This window comes from Amblyomma americanum, chromosome 4, assembly GCF_052857255.1.
Source record: "Amblyomma americanum isolate KBUSLIRL-KWMA chromosome 4, ASM5285725v1, whole genome shotgun sequence".
NCBI classification, from domain to species: domain Eukaryota; kingdom Metazoa; phylum Arthropoda; class Arachnida; order Ixodida; family Ixodidae; genus Amblyomma; species Amblyomma americanum.
In genome coordinates, this window is record NC_135500.1 from 119,963,720 (window position 1) to 119,980,894 (window position 17,175).

General features: G+C 45.5%; 1 protein-coding gene across 2 annotated transcripts in view; it reads right to left on the reverse strand.

Annotated features, from left to right (window-relative positions):
• Window positions 1-10,907: 10,907 nt before the first annotated feature.
• Window positions 10,908-17,175, reverse strand: part of LOC144128289 (putative carbonic anhydrase-like protein 2) — a 196,747-nt gene continuing 190,479 nt past the window's right edge. Inside the window, exons 8-11 of one of the 2 annotated variants that reach the window (XR_013313769.1) lie at window positions 16,723-16,854; window positions 15,645-15,687; window positions 11,286-13,969; window positions 10,908-11,237 (exon numbers count right to left, since the gene is read on the reverse strand). Coding sequence is in view for 1 of the 2 variants with exons in the window: in XM_077661591.1 (XP_077517717.1) it covers window positions 13,944-13,969; window positions 15,645-15,687; window positions 16,723-16,854 (201 nt within the window). In the remaining variant the exon portion in view is untranslated. Of the gene's footprint in view, window positions 13,970-15,644; window positions 15,688-16,722; window positions 16,855-17,175 lie in introns of both variants that reach the window. The other variant, XM_077661591.1, reaches the window with a different exon arrangement.

Sequence of the window (17,175 nt, forward strand, 5' to 3'; positions counted from 1 at the left end):
CAATTAAAAACCATAAGCTTAATTTCCTCACAGAACCTCGTTTTTGCTTACATGTAGCTACTAACTTGGTTAGCCTCTCTGGTATTATTAAAGTGGCCAGTCAGAGCTGAGCGGTGAACAAAACAACTTCTGCGCAAGTACAAAGGTGTGGAACATTGCAGTTTCAGGCTCGCTGTAATGATGAAGAACATCAGCAAATAATATTTTCGTTTTGATTTCCAATAAGCGCTTTGGCGATTTACATTTTTTTCTTTAGAAATGCTTAGATCTCAGCAAAGCGATTGCGAAAAAAAGTGGTAGGGATTTAACTTAATTGAACCGAGTATGCGTGCGAAAGCATGTGTTAAGCCAAATTTACTCACGGTTTTGCTTTGCTGGCTTGTCGATGCATGTCTGGCGACGATATTAGTTCGAAAGTGGCAGTAGTGCAATGCACAGCGCGTGAGAATGTGCATGTTAGTTCGATAGTAGAATTAGTTGAAGAAGACGACGATTAGCAATGCACAGCCCGATAGTATGTTGCAGTTTAAGGCCACGAGGGATCGGCTGCAGCGATAGTATAATAACTCCACGAATAAGTAAGTCGATTCTTTATTATTCAATTTTTATTTTATTTTAAGCACTATTTCGATGCAATAAAGAAAAACACTGCAGCGATAGCTTAGTGATCTCGTGCTGTGATCAGCGAAGCTGACCTGTTGGCGCCGCCGCGGGTTTGAATCCCAGTCGCGGCAATATTTATTAATGGTTTGGCCAAAGTCACCCTTAAGGTCAAGCTTCACTCAAGCTCGATGAGCCGGTCAGACCTCGAGAAACAGTGCTTTCGCACTAAAACTCTAGCGACAGCTAGACTACGCTAGCATTTGGAGCCTTCAGCGTGGCGGTGGCACGTGACGGTGGCGGCGCCGCCACGGTCACATGGCTGGTCATGTGGCTGGTCACGTGGTTGGTCACGTGGCGCGAAGCAGCTGCCGGTGGCATGGCGACGTGGTTGGTCACATGGCCAGCCACGTGGTTGATCACGTGACCAGCCGCATGGTTGGTCACGTGGTGTGGAGCAGCTGCTGCTGCCGGTGGCGCGGCGCGCCGGCGAATCCGAGCTGCAACAGCTGTGCGCATGCGCCGTGTCAAGTGGGATGAAGATGAAAAAGGAACGCCCAGCGAAACAGAGCGGCGAAAGACTGACTTGGCAATTCAACTGAGCAAGTTGCCCTTGGCCAGCTGTAGCTATCGCGTCACTCCAGGTTTAACCAGGGCTAAATCACCGCCGATTTTTGTTTAGTTCTTCCTCTTGTATAATCTCTGCCTCAGTTATGACTCCGACACCTCATTTTCCTGTGCTGCCACCTTTCCTTGCGTTCGCTACACCTGTCCACATATAAACTTGCCTTCTTGGTCGTCGTCTCATATTCATTCCAGCAGCCCAAGAAATGTAGGACGAGTTGTGTTGACTTAGAATCATCAGGAATGTAATAAGGAAGGAACTCAACAAACGGCTTGGTTTATTGCTCTTTTAGCCACAATAAAAAAAGAAATAAATTCAAGAGATCGTTTGAGTGGCACGTGGCGGGTGCTTGGCGTCCCTGCGAAGCCCTTTCGGATAATTTATTACCGTTTCTTGTCTCAGTGTTGCCAGGAGACTCAGAAATAGGAAAGACGCACAGCTCTTTTCTAACTTGAGTGTTGAAAGGGAAGGGCCCTTACGGCTGTCACGCAGACCGAGAGGAAGGATTCGTGTCGGGACAGTAGAGGCCGGGAGTGAAATACAGCGCAAGCCGCGAACGATAAATGTTCGACGACGTAAGCATCTTATCGAGTGATGGAGGGGACGCCGGGCTACAAATTCGTTCTCCGCAATCTGCTTCCGTCGGCGGCTGGGGCAGAAAGAGGCTACTGACGGTGAAACAAAATGACTCTTGCCAGAAGAGCGCTTGGGAGATGACATGTTGCCCGTATAGCTTCTTGCGCATAGGCTGCCCGAAGCTCTCCCAGCTTTCTGTTGTATTCTTTTCTTTTTTAGATTTCTCTTTGCAGGCAGGCTTTTCCTAGGTGTCTATATTTTCCTTGAAAGCGAGCTGTTTTCTTTAAAGATCATTGATAATGTTCTTGTTTCTTTTTTGTTCACATTTGCATGAGGGTTCCTTGAAGTGCAGCTCATGAAACTGCAAGCAAAGATAAAAGTAGCTACCCGCACGGAAAGCTTCGTTCAAATTCAAATTGCCGAAAAATGTTGCTCCTCAAACCAGAAACAGATTGTGCCAGGTCCTCTTTCCATTGTTTTGCGTTTTTGTCCTTTCGTCTTCTCCTCCGTCGTTTGTCGCGAGGCAAGGCGGGTAGCTTTCTCCCGTCTCCAGCTCATTTCCGGTGGATTTCATCCGGTCGGCAGGAACGAATTTCACTCGAGACGCTCTCTGTTCCCGGAAATTTCCCGACCACGTAAAAGACTGTATTTCCGCTTGCTCAACACCTTCCTCGGATCGTTTTCATGTCAGTTTTTTTTCTCCTACTGCTGTCTACTCTGATTTTATTCTTGACACTTCAAGTGCCATTGTTTTCTTCTTGAGCGGGAAACACTTGGACGGGTTTTTCGCGTTTTTCCTATGTAAAAACAAGAACACAAGAAGGCGGTGCTTGGGAACAACGCTGGCTTCTCTGCTCTTTCAGGTTGTAGAGCTGACAGAGGGGACATTTAAAATTTTGACTTTATTTTACATTACAATTCAAATACAATTAGGAACATGCCAACAATAAGTGCGAAAAGAACCCTAATTTTATGAAGATTAGGACAGCACAGAAAATATTGAAAGGAGTTTTAAATCATCACAACGTTTACTTTAATGAAAGTTATGAATAGATAAAAAATTCTAAAATAGTGAATAATACAATCTACTTACGTCGCCATATAAGTAAGAGCACTAAGAACTTGAAGAGCAAGAGGCAGATGCAGCGTTTAGAGAAAAGTGTAATAAAGGTAAGAAACTATTCTCAATTTTTCTAGTTGTGGGAAATCTTACCTTTCCTGATGCACACTTTGCGTTTTCTGATCAAATCTTGAAATTTGACAGATTTATTCGAAAACCATGTCGAGTCTTTCCAGCCTTTCTTTAAATTTTCGGCCTATATATGTACGGACACTGAGGAATAATTAAAGTTGGTTAGTAACGATAGGTTACAACGTTTTAATGAAAAATTGACTACTTTCAACGAAAACGCTGATTTTACTCGTATAAGCCAGAAACATGAAACGAACAGTGGAATACAGGTATCGCTGCCCCCAGCCGTTTTATCAAGCAAACATCAATGACGACGTCACGACATAATCCATGCGGATCTCTGAACCTGGTCTGCATCGATATTCACTGGGACACTTTGATCACAAAGTCATTTTGATTCTTGACGTCACAAGTTTAATGTAGTAAGAGGGGGGGGATGCTACATTTCTAATTACGATTTTCTTTTCATTAAATGTGTCTGTAGCTGCCAAAAAACATCTGTCTAGCCATATACAAACAATCGATTTTTACTGAGAGCGAACACTCTGTAAAGCTGTCCTCAGTGTTGTTTTGAAGTAAAGCTGTAAGAGATTACAGAATAGTTGGCAGAAACCTGAGCTCATTTCGCTTGATCACTTCTAAGAGGATCAATCAACAAATTAAAGTTGCGTGTAAAACCTGGAGCATCGCTTCTTAAAGTTACGGGGAGCCATTGGCAGTAAGAATGGCGTCACAAGGCGCCGCCGCTACTTTTCATTTTAAGAAAGGGAGCCATTATATTGCATGCCAATATATAAAAAATTATACAATATTCGTCAAAAAAATATATGAAAATTTGTAAAAAGAACAGCGCCAGGCACAATGCGTTACAAGCCTCCCTTATTGGGCCAGCCTGAGGCAAAGGCTGCAGCAATGATATGAAGCCCAAAACAAAGAAATCGCAACACAGGAGCAGGAACCATCGCTTATCCAGACCACCTAGTAGTGCTAAGGTGCGGGAACCAGCCGCGACTAGCGCCGGTCGCAGTTGTTTTTGTTTTTTATCGATAAAAGGCATCGGCAGATGTGCACGCGGCGTTGACTAGTGGCGACATTGTGTTACTGATATAAGCATACATAAATGCATGAGCAAAAAGATATCGTTAAACGTGGCTGCATTTCAGTCCATACAAACTTCTAAACACATCAGCTAGCTTCCGCATGACTTTATTCGGAATTATTTCTGTTTCATGAAAGCATTTGTTTTCGTTATAGTACGTGTTCAGGGACATGATTAGCTGTCTCAGTGATTAAAAAGAATATGGCCAACAAACCTGATGCAGTGATTTTTTCTTCTTCCCGCTATCATTGAGGTCGTCTTTTCTTCAGACTTCTGGGGTCACGGAGGCTTGGGAGAAAATCAAGCGAACAGAAGTTCCCGCGTAAAAAAAAAAGTATTTACAGAAGTATTTTTTTGCAGCTACTAGCAGCGATCGAACGAACTTCCCGGCTGCTTCAAAAGCCCTTTCCTCTGGTAGTCGCGTACGGGTTTTGGGGCTCTGTGGCCCCTTTTTAGCCACATAAACTGGGCGCGCTCTCTTCCAGTCATCTAGGTGTGCGCGCGTGCAGCGCAACTACGCATGACCATGGCGTGTGATTGCCGTTGTGATGACTGGATGAGGGCAGCGAAAGCATCGCGTGGGGAAGTCCGGCGGGGGAGCTGTTGATGCGTGCTCACGCGTTCGGCGGCCCGCACGAGCCATCAGGATGTATGTGCACGGACGGAGGGGCGTCACCCTATCAGGATGAGTGCAGAAGATGAAAGAGGCATTTGAAAAGACGGAATAGCTGGTTAGCATGCGTGGCTGCTACGCAAGCAGCCGGGTTTCAAAAACAGATTCGAACCTCCATCCTTTCCGCTTATTCCCATTCGCGTCTCTAGGTAATTTTCTTTTTCGGCGCTCAGTTGTTAGCGCCCGTTTCTTGTAGCCTTAGCATTGTGCTGTCCATAGCCTCGACCGGATGCCTGGCTCCGCCGCTACATTCTATGATGTGCCCCTTTGGAAGCTTTCGTTTGGTTCGGAATAAACCGGTCTATTTTATGCTGATTGCGGGTGTGCCACTGGTCGCGCGAGATCATGGCTCGCGGACCCCGCTCCATGGAAGACGAGGCTTCAGGGTTCTGCCCCCAACCTAGCTTCAGACAAGTACTCCCTCGGGGTTTACATGACGCAATGTTTAAAGAGCCCTTGTATCCTCTTTCCAAAATCTCTTAACAAGACAAGTGAAAGTGGCACTTGTCGCCACTTTTATCGAACGCCGCTTGTCTAAATTGTCGTCAGGGCCTCCGTCTATCACCGTAGCTGAGACTGACGTCATGTTTACTCTTTTCTACCCCGAAGCTCAAGCTTTCGGAACACAACCGAAGTGTGTGTCTGTAAGAGGGTTGAGAAGTGGAGGATGAGGCACGTGGCTTGAGAGCGCTGAGCGACTCGCCAGCGTAAAACTGAACGTCACAGCACAGCTACTGCGTGCTCAGCCACCCTTCCCATCGACCCTCGAAAGCAACACAACGAAGCTTACACTTGTGTTTAAAATAACGAAGAAAATAAATCGAGTGCCTTGTTCCGAAATGAGTGAGCGCGTACCGTGCTACATGTCACTCGTCCACGTTCTATGTATGCAACGTTGCTTCCCTCTGCTGAGGAAGCTAACTGTCGTGTAAAATTGCACAAAAATACCTTTAAGCTGGCCTTCGACCCTTGCGCCGCTGAGCTGTAAACGAATTGCTTGCTTAAGCGTGCACTGTTACAAGCGAAGACAACACAATTTCTGCAGAGGCAGCACGTTTTCTAAACCCACTGGTAGCTTTGCAATCGCTAAACTTGTTGCAGTTGGACGGTATCATGAGTGTTGTTTTTGTTGAGGATGTTGCATAAACATCGAGTCAACTGACTGATCTTTGCGGCCAGAAATAGGACACTAATAAACCAAGGGGACACTTAATTACGGTGTAATTATAACCAGAAATTCGGGAACACCCCCCCCCCCCCCCCTCCCATCGCTCACGGCTTTAAACAATCAAAAATATTGCGTTGACGTCATCCGTGTCGTAAGAAAGAAAAAGATAGACCTTGTGGCTGCAGAACAGAACGTGATATGTCGTTGGGCTTAGCGGCACTTCCTGGGCTCAGTACAGAATTCCTGATGATGAGCTTGGTTGCACCTCGACAGCGGTTGAATGTCGGTGCTATGCCAATTGCATTGTTAAGAAGAAAAAAGCAACCAGTCTCCCAAATCAAGCTTAGATGATTAATATAATTATTTCTTCTTAAAGAGGCGAACGGATTGAATAAATCATAATACTTCGAGATGTGAGGCAACTTAACTTGAATGAAAATACGGTGCGCAGCCGGAGGCATCCGAACCCACGACCTTCAGCCTGCCACATACTAGATAAGTATGTCAGCCTAGTTTTCATGCGAAGCTGAATGGGAGAAAATAGCAAAGCATAATTCAGTACAAAATACTTTTTTTTTTCAGTTTAAGTCACTTGTTCGCGGGAGGTCTCTGTTTCTAAAGAGAGCCCTCCACTCATTGTTGTCCGATATTATGGAAACAAGAAAAAGATGCAAAAAAAAGTGCGTGGGGGTTGGGGGAGCGGTAGGGGAGGGGAGAAAGGGGGTATTTGGGAAAGGCCAGAAAAGCTCGTCCTCAAATAATCTGCGTTCAATAGCGGTAGCTTTGCCAAGATTACAGTAACGTAAACAAAAACATTTTCTTAGGCATACGGTTAGCGTTTATCATCTCCTGGGCGCACATCCATGTGAGCTGAGTCGGGTACGACTAAAGGGAGCAAGATAGCAAAAAAGGAAACCAAAGTCGAGTGCTGCGAATAGCTACACCAGTTGTTTCAGGGAATACTTTCACTAATTTTTAAATATAGGCTTTCTGTAATAGAAATATGGATTTTGTGGCATAGTATTACCATGCTGGTCGACCGCAGAAAGCCGGTGAAATGTCTTCTGAAAGTACTGAGCTGGTTAAGAAATTTTTGTTAATTAATTTTTCACTGTAACATCTAGGCAACTAGTTGCAATAGGAAATTGGTAGCCGGTGGTTTGTAATATCCAGATTAGTTTTTAGAATCTCGAAAACGCGATTATCCTCGTCGCTGTGGCACGACAAAATTTGGCTACATGGTGCCGAACTACATGCGTTTTCGAAAAGCATGCAGGCAAAGCAACCCCTCCAATGCTCGTAACTTGTCAAAAATCCAGATTGCAACTAGACGCTTAACTCAAACAGTTAAAAAGTTTATGATGGAAATTAGTTAACTAGCTTACTACTTAAAATTATTCACCGGTTTTCTGGTGTCCGCCAACAATGGTAATACTATGCTGAAAAAGCGATATGTTTACCTAAAAAACAATTTTTTAGAATAACTTAGTCTTCCCTGTAACACCTGTCAGGTGGTACAAACCGAACTCTTCTCAACTATTGAAATTCCAGCTCTTGCTGTAGCTTAATAATTCAGCCCTTTGTTGCAAACAAAAGCTTCGAAGAACTCAACGCTAACGAATGTGATAAAATTTTGTGCGAAAAATCGAAAAGAACAAGAAACATCGTTTGACGTCAATATTGGTGAGCTTAAAAATAGCATTCGCTGGTGCTTTCGAGCGCCGTTTGCTCGTATCTTGCGCAAACATGCGAAGCCGGCCCTGACAGTGCCTGAGGAGAAGAATCGAGGCTCTGAAATAAAAACGTGTGCTCGCGAGGCACTCAGACGCAGGACTTGCTACTGCGTATCGCTTCAGGCACCTTAGATTTTCTTGTGCAGCTGTCGAGCCATGCTGCTTCGTTGTTCTTGAAAACCTCCTTAACAACGTCAAGAGCAGACAACTATTCGGCAGTTAAATGGTGCAATTGCTCGAGAAAAATGGCGGCTGCGAAATTTCGCAACGTTGTTAATGTTCGAGCAAAAAGAAACAAGCCGCCAGCTTGTGAAAGAAAAGTGGCCCAGCTGTCGTGGTCTAGTCGAGAATCGGGTGTGGCTTAGACCGCCATTAAACTTGTAAAAAGTGTGAAGGAAGCAAAGTTTTTTGCAGCCTAATGCTGTTTTGTTTTTAACGTACTCAAGCCTCAAACCCCTGAAGTGTGAACAAGGTTTCCCAATACCTTTTCTCTACCGCGCGTGTTCGTGTAAGCTGGCTTTCTCTTGAGATGCTACGTTGTGAGGCAGAGCACGCTTTAAAGGGGAACCCAAAAGAAATTGGGCTTACTTTCATTGCGTTCGCCGAGTGGCTGAATAATAATAATAATTGTTTTTTTGGGGAAAGGAAAGGGCGCAGTATCTGTCTCATATATCGTTGGACACCTGAACCGCGCCGTTAGGGAAGGAATAAAGGAGGGAGTGAAAGAAGAAAGGAAAAGGGAGGTGCCGTAGTGGAGGGCTCCGGAATAATTTAGACCACCTGGGGATCTTTAACGTGCACTGACATCTCACAGCACACGGGCGCCTTAGCGTTTTTCCTCCATAAAAACACTGTCGAACCACAAAAAAGAAGGGGGGGGGGACCAACGGAAAACAGGCAGAATAAATACTACGCCACACTGAGTGGAAATAACATACTTCACATTTCTTGTTTTCTTTATTTATTTGTTACAGCTATTGTTTTACGCACTGAATCTCTCCTCACGCAGCCGAGCAGGAGGTTTGGATTTTTTTTGCAAGCCCTACCAAGCACAATTCCCTTTTTACTTGCTTTAGGGCGCTAGAAAAGTATGCAATTTGTTTAAAATAGGTAACAAAACAGATGGACATTCACTCACTGTGGAACCAGCTTCAGCGTCATATGTTAAGATGGTCACGGTCATGCGTTAGGAATTTAATAAATCATTTGACAACTACTGTCACATATAAGAATTAATGGGTTGTGTTACCCATCAGAGGCATGACCTATTATAATTAGTACTGTAACTTTCTTATACGATGACGACATTTTGAGCGGGCTACAACAGCGGATGCTATAAAACGTTTATATTTTTACAGCTTTTGACCAACTCAGTCAAGGGAAAAATATATATGCAACGAAGCCTCCTAGGTCTAACTTTGCTAGCGAAGGTGCAATTTGAAAAAAAAAACAGTCAAAAATAGTGTGATCGGTCAGAAACTAATCCATATAATAAGCAATGTAATTGACAGCGAAAACTGAACGCTTCTCTTTATAAGCTTTTCTCAGCATAGCGTGGCTGTTTAATCAAAAACAAGATGCCCGTCAACGAAGTGTGTTAACGACGGCGACTCGCTTGCACACACTGCGATTTAAGCAGCTGAGCAGCGGCTCTACGGCTCGTTGCGATCGCAGCACGGATGTCCTCGAAGGGCATAACGCAGGCCGAAACTGGGCCGGCGACGCCAAGTGGGCCGGTAAAGCGCCCACGCCGACTACGCGGCACGAGCGCTAAACGTTTTCCAATACGAATTCGCAAACGCCGTTGGTGCCGTCTACTGCGCCGGCGAGGAGACCGCTACAGCACCGCCCTTTCCCACTACTCGCGTTTAGAAACATCGCCGGCGCACTCATCGGCTCGCTTCGGCGTCGGAGTATACGGAACTGCGGACGAGCGATATTCATTACCCACTTATGGATTTGTCATTATAGCGGAATGTGCCGGCCCGCTCCCCTAAGTACCTCGAGCGATGCGCCGCTCCGAGAACTCTACAGACCGACCGGCCGGTGTTCTTTCGCTTGGCACAGAGAAAGCGCAGCCGTTAAAAACGGGTGAAGGTGGAGTGGTGAGCTTACTTCCTCTTCGAGCCACGCCGTACTTTTGCGTCTGGTCGGCACGGACCAAATTCGCCAGAGGAACAGCTTTTATAGAGAACTTCGTCAACTTGATGATAGGTGAACAAGCTTGCTCTGACATTCTTGACAAAACAGCTTCGGCGTCGTTAAGCCCGAGTTAACGATTTATTGGCCGCGTGGCATAGCACGCTAGAATCAAAACGCCTAACATTTTATATACCTACATTTGGTCCCCAGTGCAACTCGATTTTGCCTACAACGTAAGAAGATGGCGCCTGGAGCTGTTCTCTACTGGGGCACTTCGGCTGCGAGTTCATCTAATTTTGTTGGGAAATCATGAGTGTCTTTCCTTTTGTGGAGGTGTAAAAAGGTTCTGGCGAATGATTTACATTTTTTGTGTTTGTTAGGACCCTATTTATGCAATGCTTCTAGTTGGAAATGCATTGCAAATGTAATAACACAGTCTCCATATTTCGTACTATCAAAAATTACGGCTAAAGAAAAGCAAAGAAAACCAAAGTCACGTTCACTAAAAGATGTTAGCCCAGATTTTTAAAGAGAGAAAAAGTACCTTTGGCGCTCCCCAACCACAGTTTGTTGTTTTCGTGTTTACCTTTCTATAAGGTGGGCAGTAGTTACTCTTCCCTGAAAAGCCAATAAATCTCTGAGTCAATTGGACCCTAGGAAAATAAGTAGCAAAACTAAAGAAATTTAAAATTGTGCGGTTTAACGTACCGATGTTCCACATGGTCTATGTGCGACGCTGTAGTGGTTGGCTCCTGATTAAATTAGACCACATATAGATTATTCACACGCTCTGACATCGCACAGCACAGGAGCATTTTTGTTTTTTTATTTCGTCCATCAAAACCCATGACTTTGTGATTCGCAGCTGGAGGCCAAAGCCACTTGGCCACGGCGGCGGGTGTAAGCAGTTAATATGCTCGTAAATTTCTGGTGGAGGCGACATGGTGACTTGCTAGTATAAGTCACTTAACAGATTTGAAGACTGCGCGCGTAACTCTTGACAACAAAATGTGACAATAGGCCCGTGCAAGTCCAACTGGTGATCACACAGCGTTCCCGTTGATACCCGGACCACTGGATAAATACGCAGACGACCCCACAGCTTGTCATACCATTTTATTTCAAACAAATAAGAAACAAGCATCTCGTAACACAGCGCGTGGTCGTCATGTTTCGCTTTCAAGCTCCAGTTACAGCGTCTTCGGGAAATAAATCACATTAAGACCACCTTGTGACACATATGCAATTACGGAGACACCTATGCTTCGCTTTTTGCATTTCGAGTGGCTTTTTCAATTTACCAATTTTTTGTGCACTCTCACCATGTTTCATCTTTCTCAACTCTGACAGCTTCAAAGTCTATTACAGAGAGAAACGGCGCAGAGAGAAATAAAAGAATAGAAGATGGAACAAGGGCGCAAAAAGCACTCTTGAGAACCTGTTTTCATGGTGACAGTGCAGGTCATCATGTAGAAACGCAGAATTTGTCAACGTCCTCCATCAACATGCAAGTCGTCTCACGACAAGAACTATGTGCCGCGTCGAACGCGAGTAACGCGTCGTGGTGTCGTTCAAAATAAACGTGAGGTCCGTGTCCTAGGAAGCACTAGAATCTGGCGTGGTGCGCTGCTTACACCGCCGCGTCATCCGGCGAGGCCATTCTCTGCGTTGCACTCCTCTCTCTCTATACGCGCGCAGTGTCCACAGTGTCGCTTGTCACAGTCCAAGTCTTGTCTTGAGATACGTCGTTGCCAACAAGCCGACCACGCTGCCCGATCACAGCAGCGAATATCCGTATGTCGTCCACACTTCACAAAGGCAAATAAATTCGCCCGACCAGAACACCCTCGGCATTTTTTATTTGCTTGGTGAGAAATATAATGTTTTGCATGAATAGTTACCCTTTAGCGTAAATATTTTAGGAGCTTGAGTTTTAATATGCACTGAAATACGCATTCAGCAGCAGCAGCTGTGTGCACGCCTGAGCAAAACGACGGGGTGGAAAAATACGCATGACCTGCTGTGGCTGCTGCTCCTAGAACAATGTTTTCCGGCATGACATGGCGTTACGCGTGAGACAAATTAATCTTTCTATTAGGCTCTCATGCGTTCCTCGGGAAGGTCGGTGGGAGGGGGGGAGGCGACTTAAGAGGTGGGAGTAAATACGTCGATTTTATGAACTTTCGCTTTCTTTGTACTTTGCAAAAACACTAAATAATATTATCAATTCTCATGCGCCTGCATCAGCTTGTTACTTCAACGTATTAAACTCACTGAAGCAACAAATTCTGCTTTGTGTGCCATCTGGCACGGAATTGCGCTGTAACCCGGAGACAACTTCCGCATTTTTATCTTCATGAGCCGCTTGGCCCAGGAAGGATTTGTTCGCACGAAGAACAATTCTTCAAGGCAGGGAAAGCAAACGAACCAAAAAAGTTAGTTCCGCAACTAAGTGGACATTTTCACGGATCATTTTGCTAACTGCAGTTCGCAGCTGAATGCAGCCCTTTCCCACTGCGCCTACTGTGGTTGGATATTCCTCGAACCAATCACGAACGTAGCGACTTTTCGGAAGGTTTGGGCCACGCTGATGATGATCGCCTGTTAACTCTTCGCCAGCGCTTGAAGTCGCATCCTCATCGGCGCGTCGCCACTACTGAGTCTTTTCCTCGGTCGTTTCTCGGAAGAGGCTTACCTCGTTTGCCCAGAGCCCTGTTTCTTCAATCGGGCATCGAATGCGCCATGAACGCTCGGAGTATACAGCGGCAAGGTGGGGAATCGAGTCTGCACTGTGCTGCCTGATGAATGGCATCGTTTTCGACTACCTTCATTTCAAGCAGCTTGCGCGTTTCTACACGTGAGTACTGTCGGCAGCTGTGGCTACCTCTCGCTATGCCGAAAATTTCCTACACCAGCTTGAGGACGCGCCCTGGCGTGGCGCCACTACCTCCTGCCTTTCAATCTTTCTTGAAGACAAGTGATTTACAGACATTCTACGCATTATTGGTGGCTCTTGCTTTAAATTTCTGCATTTTTGACCATTACTTTGAATGAAATTTGCGTTCTGTACTTAGTGCTCTCACACCTCTCCATGCTCAGAGAGCTGGATTACTGTACCCTTGGTGCACAAGAGAGTATGCGCTGCGTCATTGAGCCTCCTCCTCCTTCCCCTCATCAGTCATCAACTGTCTTCTTTCTCTCAGCATTCTCTTGTGCCTAAATCGCTCTTTAAACAGGCAGGTGTTGTGCTCCCTCATTTGGAATGCTGCCGGCTTGTTTTTCCTTCGTCTATAATTTTCATCTACATCTCTTCATATTTATTGCAATTCATAATGACCTGCGTTCACATAGAAACTAATGTTTTTATTTGGCCAAAACTTCGTTACTTTGCTTTCGGTGAAGCTGATTTGATTGGTAAAGATAATTTTATGGACATTTTCTTAGAACGTAGTGCTCTCGTGACGACCTAAGTTAGTGTGCGGTTGTTATTGATGCGCTTGAACGCCCTTTTTAATTATTAATTAGCGTAAAATTCGTGCTATACCCACCATGAATACGTCAATAACAACTCGCTCGTTCAGCACTGAACCAAATTTCAAAACCTCCCAGCCGCCAGCTAAGAAGTATTGCTGCTTCGTGCACCGCAGTCGCCCCCTGATGTGCGTACAGTCTCTTTTCAGGAATGAAGAAACCGTCCGTTATTACCCTCATAGAAATGCTCCTTTGACATGCACCGATAAACCAGGATGTTTGACTAGAGCAATAATTTCATTCAGTCAACAAATAGTGTCTTGCTCAAAGCTCGTATCAACCACCACATAAGGGATAAGCACTGCCGTTGCTGCTGCTGTTGTGGCCCGCATGGGACCGAGAAAGACAAAGCGTTCCGATGCCGGTTCTTCTCTGCCGGCTGCTCGTCGAGGCAAACCGGGAGGAACGCAGGGGTGGTTCCGCGCACATTCCCACACCCGTAAAGCACGCACGCACACAAAGCACACACGAGCACAACCGGTAAGAGAAGCGATGGCCGGCGTTTTTGCCTCGTCACTACGGCGTCGACTGTTCCGAAGCCGACGGTCTCTCCAACCGGGTCGTTGCCCGTTCCTCGAAAATCCTCCTCGACATCTCCCCTCGCTCACGGTCCTACGAACTTGGTGTTCGCTGTGGCATCCGTGCAAGGAAGGGAGAGGGAACAGAAAATGCAATTCAGCAACCTGGCAAATAAGGAGAAGCGTTTCTTGATGGACACATATTTACTATCGCGATCAAGATATTACGGGATGAGTGTTTTCGGAAAAACGTTTATTGCAGCTTCACCTAATGACCAGCTGCGAGGTATTGTTACCAGCAGATGGACGTCCCCCTATACAATGACACATTTCGGGGCACTGGGTTGCTTGACTGCGCCACAATTATTGTTCCGCTCACTAGCGTCCCGCAATCCTTTGATCGCGATAGTACAATACGCGTCACCCTTGCGTAGGGCGCTCCAACGATTCGCTCACATCCGCAAAAATTGACATTACGTCGTAGCTTCTAACTTTTCGATGAAACGCTTTCCGGGTAGTGGAGCCACACAGACTTGCAAAGCAAGGTGAGGATGACCACTTTGCCCGGGAACAATGAAGAATTTTATAATTTCAGGGTGTATTGCGCGGTGGACACTGCTCGAGCGCTATACATAAGGATGGCGTCGACTGTACATATACACAAAACCATGGACTAACTCTAGACAGGCGAACTGCGAATCGCTATCCGCTAACACTCACAGAAACTGTGGAGCATTGTGCGGGCCAATCGGTCGGGTCAGCTAAGGCTGGAATAAAATCCGCAGATTTGTCTGCACGGAAGAGCACTTTCTTATTAGTCAGTGCCCATAAACTTGCCGGCTGTAGCTGGACGTCGAATCCGGTAACGGATCTCAGTTCTATAGTATATCAAAAACTGAAATCGAATTTGACCACTTAATGATTGACAAAGCGCAGCAAAGTGCTGGTTGATGCTTTGTGTCGCTATCAGAGACGCCGTAGTGGAGGGCTTCGGATTAATTTAGACCCCCTGCGGTTCTCAAATGTGCGCTGGCATCGCTAATAACAAGGGCATTTTTAGCATTTCACTTCCTTCGAAATGCGGCCGCCGTGGCAGACGTTCGATTCTGCGACCTTGGAATCGGCATCCGAAAACCAAAAGCACCGAGAAAACCCTGTAGTATCAACAGCACACTTCTGCTGAGACAGATATCGAGGCAGGACTCTGAGAACCACGCGATGTCTGCAAGCGATGACACCGAAATCGTAGAGAACCTACCAGTCTCATAATACTTTGACCTAAAAACTAAGCTCAGTTTGCTGACGACAGTTACATTCACTGCCTTAAAAGATCTCGCGAGTTGGTTTAAATCGAAAATTGTCTCAACAATTTCGAAATGTAAGCTCCCCGAGCATAAACAAGTTAAAAATCTTATGTAAAAAAATTCTGGCGACTTCTCTTTCATAGCTGTCTGTTTTATGCCGGAGAAAGTTTTTCTGATTTTTGCTGTATTTAACGAAGATAAAGAAATGCGCCTTCTTTTTATTGCGAGAGAAAGTCCGCGAGAACTAGAAGCTTCAGTAAGCATTATCCTAGCAAGATGGGTAAAGGCGATATCTCCACATGGCGCTTACCTTATAAGCGCCAAGATTTCGTTTTAGTAGTGTAAAGCCTTCTTTTTGCAATGTGTTAATGAAGACGGCAGCTTTTTTTATGCTGCAGGTATCGAGTGACGCCTACTTATCTTGCTTGCGCTTTGTGCATAGTGAAACTGAACTGCGCTCATTGCTTAGCGGAGCGGACTTACCTTGATAATACATGTTTTTGTACATGGATGGGCAGTTGGAGCCCTGCAAATTAAAAAAAAGAAAAGGTATGTAGCGGAAGTCTGCAATATTTCTTTTTATTACATTCATGGGTAAAGAAAATTATATTCGAGAACTAGCAAACATTTCGACTTTCTCTTAAAACCCTGATGAATAGAGCTATCACATAAATAGACCACATAAGGCAAATTATTGGGAATTAATAATAATACGCCTCTTGTGGTGTGAACGAAAATGCTAATTACATTGCATAATTACTGTATTGAATAAGCACACAGAAAGCAGAAGAGAGTGCTACCAGTTAAATTAAATTTACGCAGTGGTTACTCAAGTTCTACAAATATTTTGTGTATAAATTAGTTGTGCCTAACTGTTCAAATTTCGATCAGTTATTTTTTCTACTTCTATGGCACATATCGAAAATATAGAAAAAAAGGTATTCACTTCGGAAATGATTAGTCGAGCCTGCACATTCGCTTCAACGACACATGTGGAAGACAAAAGAAGTGTGTTCGGCAAGCAAATAAACCTCTTAATTATGCCTTTCTTGAAATGAAATGCGAGGTAAAGATGTACTGAGCTAAAAACTTGAAGCTTTCCTTTTGGTTAACCAAAAACTACCCGGTTACGACTATGTAACGCGAGTTTCAGCGATAGCTGTTTGGTCATTTAGTTTAGGAGGTATTTTGAGGTAGAAAAGATACAGTGACCTCATATCGCACTCGTGTAGTGGTCACTTAAGTGGTGCACCCTTGGTCTGGCAGGCGGCTGTTCCAAACAAAGCCACCCGTAGGGTTATACAACCCAGGTTGACGTCCACCCGGGTGGAGGTTATTAACGCACCCGCCGGTTACGCCGACGACGACGACGACGCGCAAGCCAGGGACGGGCGCCTAACAGCTATCGCTGTAAAAGTGTAGGCACGCAAGGCAGGGAGCGATCACAAAGAGTGCTTTTTTCATTTTGGTTCTTGCCCACGAGGAGGACTCGGCGCTGGTTATTCTTTGCGATCATGCTCGACTTGGGAAGAGACCAGCGAGTGGAGAGAGTGTGACCAACCTGCTTCCACTTGAAGTCAATATTGGTTCTAACCAGCCTCTGGTTGACCGGGAGTGTGGGCCTGAAGTTGTCCGACAGCGGAGCCTTGGCGTTCAGCTCGTCGCCTTGCATCAGCTTTCGCAGAAGATAAAGCTGCGACAAACGAAAGGAAAAGACAGACGATAAGAAAGCGATTAGCACTGCTGATAAGGATTAAGATGTTTGGTTTGTGGGGCTTTAACGTCCCAAAACCGACTCAGACTATGAGGGACGCCGTAGTGAAGGGCTCCGGAAATTTCAACCACCTGTGGTTCTTTACCGTGCACCGACATATCGCACAGTACACGGGCCTCTAGAATTCTGCCTACATCGAAATTCGACTGCCGCGTCCAGGATCGAACCCGTGTCTTTGGGGTCAGCAGCCGAGCGCCATAACCACTGAGCCACCACGGGGGCGTGGATTAAGATGTGATA